This window comes from Ictidomys tridecemlineatus, chromosome 4 (genome assembly GCF_052094955.1).
Source record: "Ictidomys tridecemlineatus isolate mIctTri1 chromosome 4, mIctTri1.hap1, whole genome shotgun sequence".
Lineage (NCBI taxonomy): Eukaryota > Metazoa > Chordata > Mammalia > Rodentia > Sciuridae > Ictidomys > Ictidomys tridecemlineatus.
In genome coordinates, this window is record NC_135480.1 from 147,780,053 (window position 1) to 147,801,295 (window position 21,243).

The 21,243-nt window shown below is 31.8% G+C and overlaps 1 protein-coding gene across 4 annotated transcripts in view; it reads left to right on the forward strand.

Moving 5' to 3' along the window:
* The window catches only part of Jak2 (Janus kinase 2), a 131,489-nt gene that overhangs the window by 108,312 nt on the left and 1,934 nt on the right, over positions 1–21,243 (forward strand). For all 4 annotated transcript variants that reach the window (XM_005324056.5, XM_078047608.1, XM_040285729.2 and 1 more), the window contains exons 20-23: positions 11,032–11,221; positions 11,825–11,949; positions 12,112–12,284; positions 18,371–18,488. In XM_005324056.5, coding sequence (XP_005324113.1) covers positions 11,032–11,221; positions 11,825–11,949; positions 12,112–12,284; positions 18,371–18,488 — 606 coding nt within the window. The remainder of the gene's footprint in view (positions 1–11,031; positions 11,222–11,824; positions 11,950–12,111; positions 12,285–18,370; positions 18,489–21,243) is intronic.

Here is a 21,243-nt window from a genome sequence, read left to right on the forward strand (position 1 = left end):
TGATCACATGGCAAAAGTCTAAATGATTAATGTAAAAGGCAGAAATTAATACAGTATGACTTATTCATGGATTTATTGTTGAATACATCTCAATTTGTTGTTAGTTGTATACAGATATTTTCATGTCCATAAACACTAGTCATTGGAACATTTGATCATAATTTTTGGTGTCAAAATCCTGAGAGCCTTAAAATTATTTTACCTATGATTCTGAACAATTTAATTTCTCTAGTCCCTAGATATAGCCTTTAATGGGTATTATTATCTCTCTTAGAAATTTTTGTTTTGGTAGAGCACAAAGAAAGTTTTAGAAATAAAAGTTTAATTTATTTGAAGTAAAGGGAAGAAATCTAGTGAAATTTCATTGTACTCAGTTGAAAGTGATATTTTCAATTAGCTTTTTAATTTTCTTCTTATACCTCTTTAATATGAACATGAATATGTGAACATTTGTATGATTAAGACCCTTTCTATATCAATTAGCTTGATTAAAGTAATCATTTCACAATGTATACATATATATTTAATCATCATATTATATAACTTAAATATACATAATTTTTATTTGCCAGTTTTACCTTAATAAAACTGAAGACAAAACAATAGCAACAACAACAAAAGACCTTTTTTGACTTTCTAGGAAAAAAGTCAGCATTTCAAATTTCATAATCTAAAGTGAAAAATCATAGTTGCTATTAGAATCAGAACTTTTTCAATCTAAAGAGCACTCTAGGAACTAGACAGCCTTGGAAGAAAGTATGATAAGAATGTATTATTTTTAAATTCCATGCTGATCACAGTTTCTAAGATTTTCTTAAGATTTGATTGGAACAAATGTCAACATTACTTATTTTATACATATTTGTGATATGCTTGATTGTTGTTTAATTTTGAGATAGTTCATAGCTTCCTTAATGCAAGTTACTTTTCACATAAAATTCCATTAACATGGCCCTTACATACTTTTGGTCATACATAGATGGCTCTTACATACTTTTGGTCATAATTTTAATGATATTTTTAAAAAATAGGATGCAAGACTAGTGATGTAGTTCAGTGGTACAGTATTTGCCTAGGATGCATGAGGCCCCAAAAATAAAAAATAAAAATAAAAATTTATGCAAAAGAATGCAACACTGTGTTATTATTTAGTACTTAGTGAGAATTGGTTTAGAATTACCCAGAAAATATTCCTAAGTGAAACAGGCCTGTAGTAAATTGTGATATACCTGTTTGTATCAAAATATTATAAAATTATTTTTAGGAATATTTTCTGGTATTGTTTGGGTATGTTTCTGTCTTTAGAAAATTTCCATTTTGTAAATGTTCCTTACAATCTCATATTTGTAATTAACAATCTCAATATTTTTAATAATTCAAACTTAGCTGGATATAAGTATATTTCTATAATTAAAATATTTTATAAGAGAATTAATATTTAGGCACATATTCCATACATGGACATGTGACACATTTTTCTATATATTATAGAGAAATTGCTTAGAAAAAGTAACTACATTGATAAAGCTACTCGTCAGTAGTTCGATAAGTACCTTTTGGCTTACTGTTCACTTATTCAGATTACTCTTATTTAGTTTAATTTAATATCTGATGATTTTTATTATTTTCTAAAAATAATGGATATTTGAGCTTTCTTAAAACATAATTACAATTTTCCCTTTCTTATTTACCTGATTAGAGAGGTAATAAAAATTATGTATTTCCCTGTTATTCAGGCATGTCTGTGTTAAATTTTGATGGACTTTTTCATAGCTGATGATTAAGACCAATTGAGAGGCAGAAATGAATTAGGAAGTATGAATTAGGAGGTTTTCAAATAGTTTTGTCATCCATACATCACTTGAAGTTTTCAGCCATGGTTTGAAAATAAATGTTAAAGACTAGAAAATGTACATGTTATAGCATCTGTTTGTTCCTTTAAAAACATAGATTTTCATCTCAAATCAGGGCAAAACTTTAGTGATTGTTTGCAATTTTTCTAATCATAAAGTAAGTAACATTAAAGATAAATTGAAACTTTCTAAAACCATTGAAAACAAAGAAAAAACTTTTTTTTAAGAGAGAGTGAGAGAAGAGAGAGAGAGAGAGAGAGAGAGAGAGAGAGAGAGAGAGAGAGAGAGAGAGAGAGAGATTTTTTAATATTTATTTTTTAGTTCTCAGCAGACACAACATCTTTGTTGGTATGTGGTGCTGAGGATCGAACCCGGGCTGCACGCATGCCAGGCGAGCTCGCTACCGCTTGAGCCACATCCCCAGCCCAAGAAGAAAACTTTTGAAGAGTGCTATAATCTTTGTTTTTTCAAAGCTTCCTTTATGATAGATCTGGCAGTAAAATTTATAGTATCTCTCCCACACCACCTGTTTTGTCTTCTTTAAACAACTAAACTTTTAGATTGTTTTTCTTTTTAAACTGTTTTCAGTGTCTTATCCTAAGTATGTTCCTGAATAAAAAGGAAATAGAAATTTCTATCTATGTCCAATTTTTATATTCTATTTCCAGTTAGGAAATAGGAATTTCCTCAAATACTAAGCCATATGGGTATTGCCTGTTACTATCATCAGTGCCATAAAGTTTTTCCTGCATGTCTCCAGCTTATCATTGATTTTCCCTTTTCTGGAAGCTTGTAGCATTTTTTTTTTTGCCAAAAAATTTAATTACTATTTTTTTTTTGCCAAAAAATTTAATTACTAGTATTCTTTTGTTGTGTATTAGATCTTGTTTTTCTTTGCTTCTTTTTTCTTTAATTTATAAAAGAAAGTTCCTTTAGCCCTAACACATAAGCATACAAGTTAGTCAGATACTGAGGTAAAACAGTCCATGTATATGATTTGAATTCAGTAATGCATACTGGTGCTTAAGAAATAGACATAAAAAGAATACATCAAAACATCACTGATTTAAATAACAAACAGGAAGAATCAACAGACAGAATTATTGTTAAAAGTATTTTTTAACAATAATTAAATTGTTAATTTTCTTTGTTAAAAGTATTTTTTTCTAATTATGAAAATGATGTGTACTTATTATTGGAGAAATTGGAAAATAAAAATGCTTTCTCTTTGTTCATCTCTGTGTACCCATATAATAGTTTCTTTCAAATAGAATCATTATGTGTATATAGTTCTCTGACTTGCTGTTTTTCATTTATTATATTATCAAAAATTTTTATTACTACTCTTTGAAACCTAATTTTTAAAGTATTATGCCATAATTTATAGCATTCCTTGTTATTATAATTTTAATTCTTCTAAAAACATTTAAACATTTTACATAACTATTTGAGTTTAAATTTATTTAAGCATACTATAAATAAACCAAGGAAAGTATTTTTTATTTAATACTCTTGTAAAAAGAGCTAAGAAACTATTTTGAAGCCTTTCTTCTGCCACATGAATTCTAATGAACTAATGCCTAACATATGTTCTTTACATCCTTTACCTTCTTGCCTTAATTTAAATCTAGCTTTTTAAAAATCCTTTTTATTGTCTATCCCTCTGTGGTATAGATCTAGAATTTAGAGATCTGAATACCTTACCACTACCACTTTGAAACTATCAGCAAAACTCTTAGTCTTTTCTGAATATGATTGTTATTCTTCCTTCTTACCATCACTGGCTAATATTTTGTATCACAATCCTTGAGTATTTGGGGTATTCATTATTTTCTTCACTTTACTTCCTGCATGAATGCCCAACCAATGCCTTTTTAAAACTTCTCAACTTTTCTACCCTGTGTCTGTATTAGATGAGAGTACTTTGAACTCTGTAATCCCCTATAATAACCTTGCTGATGGAATTTCAGAACCTGAAGTCTCCTAATTACCAACAGATGCTTCTACTTTGTATCTTTTTATTTACTTTGTATTTACTTCTCAATTTACACTTAAAAAATAGCATGGGCATTGCTAATATTTTGACACTCACTTTCCTCTTTTTTTTTTTTTTTTTTAGTGGTATAGATTGAAAATGGTGCTCTAAAACTGAGCTAAACAGTAGGCCTTTTTCATTTTTTAAATTTTTGAAACAGGATGTTGCTAAATTGCTGAGGCTTTTGTGCCTTTTACCTCAGTCTCTTAAGTCATTGGGATTACAGCATGTACTATCAAGCCCAGCTGACACTCTCCTCCTCTTATAGCCTGTTAGCAACCTTCTAGATTTAATTGACTCTTTTCCTTATTGAGTAGATTTCTGGGTGGACTACTGAAATTACTTTCACATATATCTGCAGTTATATCACCCTCTTCCCCTTGACTATCAGATTCACTTTCCCTGTTATTTCCTAGTATAGTGAAAATACAGTTCTGATTTTTTTCTTATTTATGCTTCTATCTCTCAAATGCTATAAGAAAAAAAAATAGATATAAATGTTTATCTCCATTTGAAACTAATTTCCAGACTAGGTACTTAAGATTCTTTTAGTGATGGTTATTTTATTCTCCCTTACATGGTTTCTTCTTTGGTTTCATTCCATTCCCTTCTGGTTTTCTATTCTACTTGTTGTCTTTACCCTCCGCATTTGGCTTCCCCTTATTCTTCTAAAAGAAAATGGAGGTGTTCCAAATTAAAACAGCAAGATTGATTTTTTGTCATTCAAATTGACAAAACTATAGAAAAAATATAGTGGCCAGTGTTAGCAAAGATAGGATAAACACTTTCCCATTGTTCATCATAATAGAATTTAGTAAACTTTTCTAGAGAGTTTCTGATGCAGTAGATATAAGGGCCTTTGAAATGCTGCTATCTTTTGAACAGCTAATTCTTAAGTATCCTCTGTAAAGTTGTATACAGATATTTATGAATAAGTGTATCACTGCAATGACATGAATGTGCTTTAAAATCTTATCTTAGTGTACATTGTTTATAATTTTAAAAATTAGTGTATTTACCTAACAGTGTACAATAATTAAAAATCAAGAAAATATGTATTTTCAAGGAATATATAATGCTATTGGAAAATAAATTTTTAACATTGTTAAGTAAGGGGAAAGGATATAAAATTCTCATTTCCCACTTTTGATTTTTATAAGCACCCTTTGGAATAATTTCTGACAATGGTAATATGAAGTAGATATTTTATTATCTTCCATTTTTAAAGAGGAAAAAACATATTCACAGAGGTAAGTGAATTGTCTAAGGTGACAAAGGAAGTACATAGTACACCAAGATTCTAGCTCCAGTCTGTCTGACTGGAGAGTATCAGGTTTTAACCACTTCTCTATGGCCTTTCAAAATATGGAACTAGAGATCTAACTTTAAAAAAAGATTAAAATTTGTTTTAATTTGTTATACATGACAGTGGAATGTATTTGTGCACTTTGATATATCATACATATATGGAATATAATTTCTCATTTTTCTGAGTATACATCTAAGTAGAATCTGAGTAGAATCAGATTGGTCATGCAGTCATATATATGTGTGTGTGTAAATATATATATATATATATGTGTGTGTATATATATATATATATATATATATATGTATTACATAAGGTAATAATGTCTGTTTCATTCTACTGTTCCTCCTATCCCCATATTCCTTCCCTTCCCCCTCCCTTCACTCCCCTCTACTTAATCTAAGGTAACTGTATTCTTCCCTAGAGTACCCCCTTATTGTGAATTAGCATCCGCATATTAGAGAAAACATTTGGCCTTTGGTTTTGTGGGATTGCCTTATTTTGCTTAGCATGATATTTTCCAACTCTGAGCATTTACTGGCAAATACCATACTTTCACTCTTCTTTAAAGCTGAGTATATTCCATTATGTGTACCACATTTTCTTTATCCATTCTTCTATTGAGGGACACCTAGGTTGGTTCCATAATCTAGTTATTGTGCATTGAGCTGCCATAAGCATTGAGGTGGCTGTGTTACTGTAGTACGTTGATTCTAAGTCATTTGGGTATAAATCAAGTAGTGGGATAGCTGGGTCAAATGGTGCTTTCTGAGGAATCTGCATACTGCTTTCCATAGTGGTTGCACCAATTTTCAGTCCCACCAGCAATGTATGAGTATACCTTTTCCACCACATCCTCGCCAACATTTATTGTTGCCTGTATTCCTGATAATTGCCATTCTGACCAGAGACATGAAATCTCAGTTTATTTTTGATTTATGTTTCTCTGATTGCTAGAGATATTGAAACTTTTTTATATATTTGTTATTGATTGAATTTCTTCTTCTTTGAAGTATCTGTTCAGTTCCTTAGTCCATTTATTGATTGGGTTATTTGGTTTTTTTGGTGTTAGCTTTTCTGAGTTCTTTATATATCCTAGAGGTTAGTGCTTTATTTGAGGTGCATGTAGTAAAGATTTTCTCCCAATCTGTAGGCTCTCTCCTCACATGATTGTTTCCTTGCTGAGAAGAAGCTTTTTAGTTTGAATTCATCCCATTTATTGATTCTTGGTTTTACTTCTTGTGCTTTAGGGGTCTTGTTATGGAAGTCAGATCCTAGGTCAACATGGTGAAGATATGAGCCTACTTTTTCTTCTGTTAGGTTTAGGGTCTGTGTTCTAGTGCCCAAGTCTTTGATCTACTTTGAGTTGATTTTTGTGCAGGCTGAGAGGTAGAGGTTTAATTTCATTTTGCTGCATATCGATCTCCAGTTTTGCCAGCACCATTTGTTGAATAAGCTATCTTTTCTCCAGTGAATGTTTTTGGCACCTTTGTCTAGTATGAGATAACTGTATTTATGTGGGGTTTTTCTTTGTGTCTTCTATTCTGTACCATTGGTCTACTTGTCTGTTTTGTTGCCAATACCATACCGTGTTTTGTTACTATAGCTCTGCTGTATAGTTTAAGGTCTAGTATTTTAATGCCTCCTGTTTCACTTTTTTTTTTTTTTTGCTAAGGATTATTTTGGCTATCCTGGGTCTGTTATTTTCCCAAATGAACTTTATGATTGTTTTTTCTATTTCTATGAAGAATATCATTGGATTTTAATAAGAATTGCACTAAATCTGTATACTGATTTTTGTAGTATGGTCATTTTGACTATTAATTTTGCCTATCCAGGATCATGGGAGGTCTTTTTCATCTTCTAAGATTTTCTTCAATTTATTTCCTTAGTGTTCTGTAGTTTTCACTTTAGAGGTCTTTCACCTCTTTTGTTAGATTGATTCCCAGATATTTTATTTTTTTAGACTATTGTGAATGGGGTAGTTTTCCTTATTTCTCTTTCAGTGGATTCATCGTTGATATATAGGGATATATTTGATTTATGGATATTAACTTTATATTCTTCTGCTTTGCTGAATTCATTTGTTAGTTTTAAAAGTTTCCAGGTGGAACTTTTTGGATCTTCTAGATATCGAATCATGTCATCAGCAAATAGTCATAGTTGGAGTTCTTCTTTACCTATTTGTATCCCTTTAATTTCTTTCTTCTAATTGCTCTGGCTAGAGTTTCAAGCATGATGTTGAATAGAAATGGTGAAAGAGAACATCTTTGTCTTTTTCCAGTTTTTAGAGGAAATGCTTTCAATTTTCCTCCATTTAAAATGATGCTGCCCTTGGGTTTAGCATATATAGCTTTTACAATGTTGAGGTATGTTTCCTATTATCCCCCATTTTTCTAGTGTTTTGAAGGTGAATGGATACTGTATTTTGTCAAATACTTCTTCTGCATCTGTTGAGATGATAATATAATTTTTGTTTTTAAGTCTATTAATATGATGCATAACATTGACTTCCATTTGTTGAACCAACCCTGCATCACTGGGGAGAACCACACTTGATCATGATGCACTATCTTTTTAATATGTTTTTATATGTGATTTGACAGAATTTCATTGAGAATTTTTGCATCTATGTTCATCAAGGATATTGATCTTTCCTTGATGTATCTTTTTCTGGTTTTGGTATGAGGGTGTATTCACCTCATAGAATGAGTTTGGAAGGTTTTTCTTCCTTTCTAATTCATAGAATACTTTGAGGAGTATTAGTATTAATTCTTTGAAGGTCTTGTAGAAGTCAAATAAGAATTTGTCTGATCCTGAGCTTTTTTTGGTTGGTAAGGTTTTGATGGCGTTTTCTGTTTCATTACTTGAAATTGATCTGCTTAAATTGTGTATGACCTCCTCATTCAGTTTGGGTAGGTCATATGTCTCTAAAAATTTGTTGATGGCTTGATATTTTCTATTTTATTGGAGTATAATTTTTCAAAATAGTTTCTAATTATCTTCTGAATTTCAGATGTGTATATTGTGATATTTCTTCCTCTTGTATTTTAGTAATTTGAGTTTTCTCTCTTTTTCTCTTTGTTAGCATTGTTAGGGGTTTATCTTTTTATTTATTTATTTCAAAGAGCCAACTTTTTGTTTTGTCATTTTTTCCCAATTATTATTTCTTTTGTTTCAATTTCATTGAATTTTATCTCTGATCATAATTATTTTCTATCTTCTTCTGCTTTGGGTATTGACTTGTTCCTCTTTTTCCAGGGCTTTGAGATGTAATGTTAGATCATTTATTTGTTGAATTTTTATTCTTTTAGTGAATGAGCTCAATGCAGTAAACTTGCCTCTTAGTACTGCCTTCATAGTATCCCAGAGATTTTGATATGTTTTTCTGGTATTGTCATTTACCTCTAAGAATTTAGAGGTAAATCCATGATTTCTTCTACTATCCATTTGTTATTCAATAGTGTAAATAGAATTTAGAGGTAAATCCATGATTTCTTCTACTATCCATTTGTTATTCAATAGTGTATTATTTAGTTTCCATTTGTTGGAGTAGCTTCTATTTTTTATTTTATTGTTGACTTATAATTTCATCCCATTGTAATCTGTTAGAATACAGGGTATTATCTCCATTTTTTTGTATTTACTAAGAGTTGCTTTGTGGCATAAAATATGGCCTATATGTACAAAATTATAACAGACCTACACCAAGACACATTATAATGAGAATAACTAACCCAAAGAATAAGTATAAAATCTTAAAGGCTGTGAGAGAAAAAAATCAAATTATGTTTAAGAGGAAAACAATTCAGATCTCAACTGATTCCTCAACCCAGACCCTCAGATATAGGAGGTTCTGGAATAATATATTTCAAGTTCTGAAAGAAAATTAATGTCATCCAAAAATTTTATATCCAGCAAGTTAAGCTTCAGATTTGAAGATGAAATTAAAACCTTCCATAATAAACAAAAATTAAAAGAATTTACAACTAAAAAATCTCTACTTACAGAAAATTCTCAATACAGTATTCCATAAGGATGAAGTGAAAAAAATGAAAACCAGCAAAGGGAGGGACTACACTAAAGGAATATTTAACCAAAGGAGAAACTAAGTCAAATTAAAAACTAGAAATAAATCAAAATGACTGGGAATACAAATCATATCTCAATAATAACCTTGAATGTAAATGGCCTAAATTCATTAATCAAAAGACAGAGACTGGCAGATTGGATTAAAAAGCAAGACCCAACAATATGCTGTCTCCAAGAGACTCACTTCATGAGCAAAGACATACACAGACTGAAGGGGAAAGGATGGGAAAAAACATATCACTCATATGGATTGTGAAAACAAGCGGGGTTTTTCATCCTCATTTCAGATAAAGTGGACTTCAAGCCAAAGTTAATCAGAAGGGACAAAGAAGGACATTTCATTCTACTTAAGTATATATCAGCAAGACATAACAATTATAAATATTTATGTTCCAACCAATGGATCATCTATGTACATCTAATAAACCCTTCTCAAGTTCAAGAATCAAATAGACCACAACACAATAATACTGGGCGACTTTAACACACCTCTCACTACTAGACAGATCTTCCAAACAAAACCTATATAAAGAAACTATAAAACTAAATAATACAATAAATAATTTAGACATAACAGACATATATATAGAATATTCCATCCATCAACAAGTGAATATACTTTCTCCTCAGCAGCACATGGCTCCTTCTCTAAAATAGAGATCTAACTTTGAGCCTACATATAGTCTTGGTTTTTAAAAATTGACATCAAGTATATAACTGAAAATTTAGTCACTCATATAGTCTTGTAGCTCAAGAACTAACTACATTCTTTAAGAATGCAGTAATATTTAAAATACATGGATTTAATTAATATACAAATTATATACTTTATATTTTATATGTTGACATACCAATTCTACATAAATAATTTGAGTCTAAGTAAAAGGAGAATGAATTTCTTAAAGATGATCTCTTTTAAAAAAATGTAAGAACATCCCCATAAGTTAAAAATTTATTTTCTTAAATAGATAAGATTCTGTATTTAGTGCTTGGGTTGCTATAGCAGAATAATCTGGATTGGGTAGTTTAAACAACAGTTTATTTCTCACATTTCTGAAGGGTAGAAAGTCCAAGATAAAACTTCCAGCAGAGTTTGTTTTCTGGTGAAGTGTCTTTTGCTAGCTTTCAAAGGCACCTGCTTAGTGTGTCCTCCCATGGGATAGAAAGCTCTAGTGTTTCTTTCAGCTCTTTTTAGGGTACTAACCTATTTACATTAGGACCCACTCCAATGACTTCATTTAAATTTCATTACTTCCTCACAAGGCCTTATCTCCAAATACAGTCACATTGTGGACTAGGGTTCCTGGTATAAACTTTGAGACAGTAAAGGCATTCAGTTTGTAACAGACCCTTATTTCATCCAGATCACTTAGAATGATATCACGGATACATTCTGAAGAAGTTCTTTCTGAAAGTTACAGAAATATAAGAACTCTCTGGCATGTCCTTTGGCTTAAAATTATTAATTATTTAGTAATTAAGGTTTATCCTTTTTTAAAATACCTTTTTGAAATAGTTTGCATTTTAGCCTATATAATTTCTTTTGAAAAAATTAAATATATAGGTTTCCTACCCACTTGTTGAGATAGTATTTCCTTTTCTTGCTCTGCAATCTGCCTAATGTTAGCTTAGAGATATGTCTACTAATTCCAGCTACTAGGATTTCCCCTGTATAATTAGAATTCATTAGTAATTTGTCTGAAAAGTTTGAGATATCTATCTTAATGGAGTGTGTTGTTTAGGGTAATTTTGGGAGTGTGGAGATGTGCCGGTATGATCCTCTACAGGACAACACTGGGGAAGTGGTGGCTGTAAAAAAACTCCAACACAGTACTGAGGAGCATCTCAGAGACTTTGAAAGGGAAATTGAAATCCTGAAATCTCTGCAGCATGACAACATTGTAAAGTACAAAGGAGTATGCTACAGTGCTGGTATGTTGCACATTGAAACCTATTTTAAACTGAAGATTTGTCTTTGACATCCTAGGTAATCAAAACACTTAATGTTTTAAGATCTGGACTTAGCATATGACAATGACAATGCCCATAGACAGATGCATACTCTATGACTAGAGATTGTGCATGGTAGTCATGGGCTATAAGTACATGAAGTCTTTGGCTTGATTAATCATTCTCTTCACCACTTGCTTAAATTTAACAAGAATTTCTTTTTTAAAAAACAAAATCTTTCCTTATATTTTCTATCAAAAGATTATTAAATTATATGATTTTGTTCAATACAAATGAGGAAAATCAAAGTTGTCTTATCAACTTATTTTAGAAGAAAACTAAAACATAAACATAGAAGACTAAAACATATTTTTAATTATTGTTCCCAAAACTTTTGGATTTAAAAAAAACCCTGTGTAGTTTTTAACTAAGTAATTCTTGACTACTACATTACCTTTAAGTTATAATGAAGTGTTATCATCATAGACATAATTTTACATTTATTTAAGTTATTTATATATTTTTTTCTAGTAGTAAGTAAAATAAAGCAAAGTAAAATATTATGTTCTGTTTGTGCATTAAAAGGACGGCGTAATCTAAGATTAATTATGGAATATTTACCATATGGAAGTTTACGAGACTACCTCCAAAAACATAAAGAACGGATAGATCACAAGAAACTTCTGCAGTACACATCTCAGATATGCAAGGTACCTAATATCCTTGTTATTTTTTGTAGATGAAGAGCATATTGAAGTAATTAAGAAATCTTCTAGACTTTTTATTAGCTAACAAAGGGAATTTATAAGGATGAAGTCATTTAAATTAGGTCTATTCAATCGGCTGAAAGGAAAATGTTATTTTATTCATAGGGCATGGAGTATCTTGGCACAAAAAGGTATATTCATAGAGATCTAGCAACAAGAAATATATTAGTGGAGAATGAGAACAGAGTTAAAATTGGAGATTTTGGATTAACTAAAGTCTTGCCACAAGACAAAGAATACTATAAAGTGAAAGAACCTGGTGAAAGTCCTATATTCTGGTGAGTACAGTCTACTTCAGTATTATAAAATGAATTTTTAAAGCACAAACTTCAAACATTCTTGTTACTATTATTATTATATAACATATAATAATGTTTCATATTGCTTATTATAGTAGCAATCATTTATCATATATGTTACATTGGGTTAAATGCATTTCATGGATCATATCACTTAATCTTCATAACAGCCCTTGGAGAATACAGACTGAGTATCCCAAACTTGAAAATCCAAAATGCTCTGAAAAAGAATTAAGGGTGTAGCACAATGATAGAACACTCATCCAGCATGCACCAGGTGGGGTGTCTTGAATCTCACCAGGGAATTCTTGCCTGCTTGGAGGGATAAGCCTCCTGAGAAATTTAAGTCTAGAATAATTAGTAAAGAACAAAAGATAGAGTCAGAAAAGACAGTTTTAAAGATGGAGCCCTGATAGATGCAGTCCACACATGAGCTGGAGATAGACAAATAGAAAATGGCTCCTGTGGTTTACTTAAAGGGGTACATAAAAGGCAGGGGGAAGGTTTCAGGAGGGGAGTCTGGCTTTATATCTTGTAGTCAGCAGGTTGATTGACATCCATCTTAGAGGGGATGTGTGACTGTAGCAGGTCACCCCATCTCTGGTGCTGTGTGGGACCTGGCAGAGCTTGAATAAGGCTCACAATGTATCTGAGCAGACAACCAGAGGAAATGTCCACTGGAAGTTCCCAGACATCAGATTTCCCTATTCAATTAGGCTGTGTTGCACAACTGTCCACACACAGCCCACAGATGGCTACTGACACCCCAGCACTGCCAAAAGAGAGAGAGAGAAAAAAAAAATGAGTCCTACTACAAAATTCTGAAATCCAAAATCTTTTAGCCCTCATATGACACTTGAAAAGTTTTAAATTTTGGAGCACTTTAAAATATGGATTTTTAGAATAAGGATGCTTAACTGGTATACTTTATATAAGCATTCCAAAATCTGAAAAATTCTGAAATCTGAAACATTTTAGATAAGGGTTCCTCTATCTGCAACTCCTTTTTTTTTTGTATTGGGGATTGAACTCAAGGGTATTTGATCACTGATCCACATCCCTAGCCCTATTTTGTATTTTATTAGAGATAGAGTCTCACTGAGTGCCTCACTGTTGCTGAGGCTGGATTTGAACTCACAATTCTCCTGTTTCAGCCTCCTGAATCGCTGGGATTACAGGCATGTGCCATTGTGCCCAGCCTGCATCTCCATTTTAATCATGAAAGAACTGAAGTGTAGATAAGTTAAGTAGTTTGCCCACTAGTATGTGACTGGTATAGAGTAGAACTAGGATTTAAACCAGATAGTCTGATTCTAGAGTTTGAGCTCTTAAGCTTTCCGAACTAGGGTAGTGTACAGTCTGGCATTAACTGATTATTTTTATAGGTTATAACAGTTTGAAGCTGAAGATAATTATTGGTCTGAAAATTGTGAATTATTTTGAGGAACATTAAACCCTCATTTTTTAATGTGCTATGTATACATTAAAAATGTTCTGTTGATAGATGTTTTGATGAAACATTTTTACTTTATGCCTTCATTCTTTTATGGTATGTTTCATTTTTCTAGGGATAACTTTGAAATCATTTGTTTTGGTTTTGTATGCGTTCCAAAAATAGACTTTAATTCTGTTTTATTTATCTGTTAAAATAATACTATTAAGATAGTGTCATTTGAGTCAGATATTAATGTTAAAATCAATGTTAAAGGAGGAATTTTATTTATTTTAGTTAAGTATGCTTTATTTAGTCTTTTATATATGACTTAAAAGTATGAAGAATAAGATCATGGCATTTGCAGGGATATTGATGGCATTAGAGAAGATTATGCTAAGTGAAGTTAGCCAATCCCCCCCCCACCCCGTCAAAAAAATAACAAATGCTAAATGCCTTCTCTGATATAAGGGGGGTGATTCAAAATGGGGTTGGAAGGGAGAGCAAGGGAGGATTACCTCTAGATAGGGAATAGGGGTGGGAGGGAAAGGGAGGAAGAAGAGGAATAGCATGGATGGTGGAAGGAGACCCTCATCATTATACAAAATACATGTATGAAGATGTGAATTTGGTGTCAACATACCTTATTACAATCAGAGATATGATAAATTGTGGTATAAAGGTGTATTAAGAATTGTAATGCAAAAATAATAATAAGAGAGCTCATGTATAATGGCATAATTTGGCATGAGCGTACTTTATATACAGAGTTACGAAAAATTGTGTTGTGAATGGATAATTATGTTTGTAATGCATTCCACTATTCTCATGTATGTTAGAAATAAAAAAAAATTAGAAGTGCTAATGCAAACAATAGTGTTTATAAGTAGAAAGATATTAATGGTTTTGTTTGTTACTGCTAAGTTCATAGATTATCCACGTGTGCTACTTATGTTCATTTTGTTTGTAATTGTAAATTTTACAGTTGATACCATCTATTACAAATTGTTATTCTGGAAAAGTCAGGTAAAAAGACACCAATGATTTAGAACAAATTGATTATTTCCACAGAAGTATAATTTATAATGGTATTATGAATTTTTTTAAAGAAGAATTCTTATCTTTTAGAGATGTGGAAATGTATCTTGAAATTGAAATATTGTCATCGGGATTCACTTCATATAAATTCAGTAGCAGGGAACATGGAGAGTAATACATGAAATAAGAGATGATGAGTTTAGCTGAGTGAGAGGTACATGGTAGTTTAATGTTCTAATTTATATATATTTAAATTGTTTCATAATTTTAAAACAATTTTTAAGGAGTATCTTCATGATAATTTTTAGCAATACTTTCATCTAATTATTTTTAGAGTATGTATGAAACTAGAAGACTCATCTACATGATCATTTCTTTTGGTCATGTCCAAGTGATACCAGAATTTAATTTATTTTTTACTTAATTCTTTTTTTTTCTTCATTTTTCATTTTCTAGGGTGGGAGATTAAGAAGTTAAATGGAATTAATTGGCAATTAATTACGTGAAAATTCAATGATTTGGATAAACTTTGTATAAACTTAATGAGTCCAGTGTAGTTAACATTAATTAACCACCTACTGTGCTTCAAATTCCATGCAAGGAATTTGAGAAGATAGGATCAGCATCAGAAAAGAACTGTTCTTTACTAGTAATGTTGAGTAAAAGGAAAAGTTTGTATGGCAGGCACATTCAGCTGACAGGCCTACTATCTATAATCCTTTCCCTTTAAGAGCTCATAATTTAGGAAAAATCAAATTGTTTTAGTCAGCTATTTCACTGTTGTGACTAAAATATCTGACCAGAAGAATTTTAAAGAAGGAAAAGTTTGAGGGCTCACAGTTTCAGAGGTCTTAGTCTGTAGAAGGCCGGCTCCATTTCTTGGAGCTCGAGGTGATGTATAACATCATGGCAGAATAGTGTGATTAAGGGAAGCAGCTCACATCATTGTGATCTGGAAGCAGAGAGTGAGTCCACTGGCCAGGTACAAATATATACCCAAAGCTATACCCCAATTCCCACCACCTCCAGCCACACTCCACCACATCGGTTACCACTCAGTTAATCCCTATCAGGGGATTAAATCACTGATTGGGTTAAGACTCTTATACCCAATCATTTCTCCTCTGAACCTTCTTGCATTGTCTCACACATGAGCTTTTGGGGGACACCTCACATCCAAACCATAACACAAATATATAATCAAATCACTCTCTTGCAGTATGGAAGTGCAACAATGAAGATAATGGTAAAACACAAGGGTGCAAATAATTCTGCTGAGAGTTTAAGTAAAGCGTAAAAAAGATGACAACTAAGAAATGATATTTCAAATATTGATTAGGAGGAATTTACCACTTAGACAATGAGGAAGTTGATAAGAAAAAAAGAATCAAGGGCTTGCAGGTGACAGGCATAATCACAGAACAAACAGGATGTAATTGGGGCTAGAAAGAGATTGAGCGTTGGTATGGCTTGTGTGTACTCTCCAAAATTTAGGTGTTGCCAGTGTGAATAGTATTAAGATTGAGGGAAACCTTTAAGAGATGATTAAGACATGAGGCTCTTTTGGGAATGGGATTAAGGCTCTTAGGAAGGAGGTTTTGCCCAGCATTTGGTTCCTCTTGTGGAACTTCCGGCTTCTTCCATCTAAGGACACGATAATTCTTTCCTCTGAAGGATGTATCATTTGCAACAACTGGGCCTGTCTATACTGTGATCTTTGACTTCCCAATAAATTTCTGTCTTTTATAAATTATAGTGTCAGGTATTGTGTTAGAGCAGCATAAGTGGCCTAAGAGAAGCCTCATATATCATGTAGAGTTCAGACCTTACATAGTAGACAAGTGTGTAAGGTGTGAAATTTATACAGATGAACAACATGGTGAAATTCATATTTTAGGTATAAAGCTCTACTTGTGCTGTAGAACTCCAAGTCATAATAATATGAAAATTTAATTGGAATTTTTCACTCTCATTTTTTTTCATGAATATGTAGTAGAATTTTCCAGAGGCTACAGGACATGTTTCTATTTCCCAAACATTAAAGAGATTTGAAAAAAATGCTTAAAAATCCTATTTTTCTCACATATTTATTTAAGATGTAATGGGTTTCTTTTTTACTCTAAATTAATAGTTTTGTATTTTCTTAGTTTTAATACTTAATATCAATATTTAATATTAGCTAATATCAGTAGATATAATCCACATTAACAAAATTTTTTGGGGGGAATCTCAATAATTTTTAAGAGCATATGGGGGATCCTGAGACCAAAAGACTGATACTATAGAGAGGACATACATTAAGAAGAGGCAAAAAGCAGAGAAGCAGCTACATAGGTAGATTTTTTCAGAAATCTAAATAATTGGTTTTGAAACGTTTTGTGTGTATATACTTATTAAAAGAAATCTTAAAACAATATATATATATACATATATATGTATATATATATATATATATATATATATATATATTTTGTGTGTGTGTGTGTGTGTGTGTGTGTGTGTGTGTGTGTGTGTGTGTGTGTGGTGCTAGGGATTGAACCCCAGGGCCTTGTACATGTGAGGCAAGCACTCTACCAACTGAGCTATATTTCCCAGCCCTCTCAAGGATATTTTTAAATGAATAGCTAAATTTTTCTTTGTAAATTTTAGATAGTTATGAGTAATTATTTTCTTGACTATGGTAAACATTGACATCTAAATAACAACTATAGTAATCTTTTAAATGCACTCAAATTTAATACCAGTGTCACAACATTTAAAAAGGTACAGAAACACTTTTTCTTTTTGATAGAAACTTTATATCATTCTTTTATTCTTAAATTTATATTTCTTTTCCCTTCTCATCCGAAATTTTGCATAAACACTTATTTTTCAGTTTTTAGAAGGTACTTTGCATTTGACCTTGGAGCTGATCATAGAGACAGAAATAAATTTCTTTAGATTTTCCTTATCTGTGTATGTCAGAGGTTCTCAAGACCACTCTCAGGCTCTATGGTTTGATGGGAATGTTCACAGTACTCAGCATGTAGCCCTGTTCACAGCACGGTTCATTACAGGAAGAATAACACAGCAAAATCAACAAAGGGGGAAAAGGTGTGTGGCACAAAGCTTGGAGGAAAGCAGGCACAAATTTCCATCTTCTGTCCCAGTAAAGTTATATAGAACATAACTTAATTCTTCCACCAATAAATGACCACAACACATGTGAGATATTGTCTATCAGAGAAGCTCATTAGAATGCAAGATTTTTAAATTAGGAATGGTTACATAGCACTCTATGCCTGGCACATACTAAAATTCCAGAGTCCCATAAGAAAAGCAGGTGTGAACATAAACCACATTTTTTTGCATAAATACTTCAGATACAAGTAAGGTGCTCATCATTTAGGGAATTGTAGAAATCTTCCTGAAATCTTAAGTTCCCAGGTGCCAGTCAAGGATCAACATTGCAAGGAGGTCCTTCTAAAGATGTCAGTCTTAGGGCTGCTATGTTAACGATTTTCTATAAAATTTAAAACAAACAAGTAATATTTTGTTGGTAAAATCTAGAATTGACACATAAATAACTGTCTTTTTAAATGTTTTCCATGAATAGGTATGCTCCAGAATCTCTAACGGAGAGCAAGTTTTCTGTGGCCTCGGATGTTTGGAGCTTTGGAGTAGTTTTGTATGAACTTTTCACATACATTGAAAAGAGTAAAAGTCCGCCAGCGGTCAGTTTGCTTTTTAATGTATTTTTCTTTCTTTCTTTTTTCCCTAACATGAGAAAGGTATTACCTAAAGAATAATAATAAGCCTGGGGCTCATTTTAGAGCCTTTAATTGCTAATTTGTAAGGTGCTGTCAACAAAATAACCCTAAATTTATTCATTAAATTAACTTAAAATTTGTCAAAGGATGTTTTAGAACACTTTTTAGTATAATCTCTTTCTTAGTCTGTTTTCTGTTACTGTAGCAAAATACCTGAGTACTTTATAAAGAAAAAGGTTTTTCTGGGCTCACTGGTACAATCCTATAATCCCAGCAACTTGGGAAACTGAGGCAGGAAGATTACAATTTATAGGCCAGTGATGGCAGTTTAGCAAGGCCCTAAGAAAATTAGTGAGACCCTGTCTCAAAATTTAAAAACATAAAGACTGGAATGTAGCTTAGTGTTAAAGTACCTGGAACTTTAATTCTGTAGTATCAAAATAAAAAGAAACGAAGGAAGGAAGGAAGGAAGGAAGGAAGGAAGGAAGGAAGAAAGGGAGGGAGGGAGGGAGGGAGGGAGGGAGGGAGGAAGGGAGGGAGGGAGGGAGGGAAAGAGAAAAGAAAAAAGAAAGGAGAAAATAAGTTAGTTTATTTAGCTCATAGTTTTGGAGGACAAAAGTCCCATTCAATATCAAGATGCCCCATATGTTCAGCCTCTAGTGAGAGAGTCCTTGGCTGTGTTACAACATGACAGGTTAGTAGAAAGGGAACTAGCTACGAGCTGAAGGATCATATGGCAGGACTTGAAGCCAGAGAGTCAGGAGGGGACAGTCTTGCTCTTTTTATAAAATGACTTGCTTTCAGGAAAAGTAACACTCTATAAAACCAGCCTTAACCCCTTTGTAGGGTTAATCCCATTCAGAAGGCTATGACCTCCATGACTTAATTACTTTCCACTAGGCCCCACTTTTTAAAGATTCTACCATCTTAATGCTTCCACACTGGGGACCGAATTTCTAACCTAGGACCCTTTAGAGGACAAATTACATCTAAGCCAAAACATCTCTTAATATTAAGTAAACTCAATAATCTCAATCATTCCAGTTAAATCTTTCAAAGTATTTTTTTCCTGTTCATTTCAGATTTGTTTTCAATATAGGAAAATATGAAAAATAAAAGTCATCTCTAATGCAATTACTCAGAAACAACCACATTAATATTGTGATATATTTTCTTCTTGGCCTCTTTTTATTTTATATATAAATGTTAAATTTTATGAAGAAGTATGTATTGGTTTATAAAACTAAGGTTATAATGTACAGTTTGCTATTCTGCTATTTCATTATTACATTTTTGCTATTTTACTATATTAAGAAATATTTACTAAAAATATCATTACTAATTTCTAAGTAGAATTCTGTCATAAGGATATATATTTCTGGATGCTTTCCAATCTTCACTTATTTATGTAACATTTCAATATAATACTTAAGTGAACATAATGAACAGTCCTATATAAATATTTGTTTATCTATGTTTATTAGAATAAAAGTATAATTATAGGTGAAAGGTCATGAGCTAGTAAAAGCTTTCTTTTTGTAAAGGTTCTAAATTATTTCAAAATAATTAAAAAAATTGTACAAGATTATATTTTAACAGCAATGCTCAGGGGCATACATTTTATTATTTGCCAATACTAGTAATTGTTTTTATGTAATTTTGTGAAATCGATATGAGAGGAGTTATCTTTTTATTTTACTTGAATTTTTTTAATCTTCTTTAATTTTTTTAACTTTTTAATTCTAATTTGTTATATATGACAGCAGCAGAATGCATTTCAATTCAAATTACACAGACGGAGCACAATTTTTCATATCTGGTTGTATACAAAATATATTCACACCAATTCGTGTCTTCATACATATACTTTGGATAATGATGTCCATCTTTTTTTTTATTTTATTGGTTGTTCAAAACATTACAAAGATTGCAGAATCACATCAGTTGCACATCCACATTTTTACATAATGCCATATTAGTAACTGTTGTATTCTGCTACCTTTCCTATCCTCTACTATCCCCCCTCCTCTTCCCTCCCATCTTCTCTCTCTACCCCATCTACTGTAATTCATTTCTCTCCTTGTTTTTTTTCCCCATTCCCCTCACAACCTCTTATATGTAATTTTATATAACATTGAGGGTCTCCTTCCATTTCCATGCAATTTCCCTTTTCTCTCCCTTTCCCTCCCACCTCATGTCTCTGTTTAATGTTAATCTTTTCCTCCTGCTTTTCCTCCCTGCCCTGTTCTTAGTTGCTCTCATTATATCAAAGAAGACATTTGGCATTTGTTTTTGCATTTTTATTATTAGTGTGTTCAGTATGTATTTATTGAATATTTAAAGTATGTGTGTGTATAAATTGTCTTTTCTATGCTTTGCCTATTTTTGCATTGGTAATGTTTCTTACCAATTTATAATAGCTCTCTGTATTTAAAATAAACATAATATGTTTATTGTAAATATTTTCCAACTTTTAATTCAGAATTTTATGGATTTTTAGCATATGAAAAATTCCTCTGCATTTCATTTATGCTTAAATATTCATTCTGCATTTTCTTTTTTCATGTCCTCTTTTACATTCAACTTTTCATTTCAGCTAAAATATAATAAGATGTGTTAAAAACAACAATGAAAAAAAACCTTAAGTAATACATTTTTAGTTTATGTGTTTCTGGCCTTTCTCAAGAAAAGTTGTGGAAATGGAATTAAAGAGGTTCCA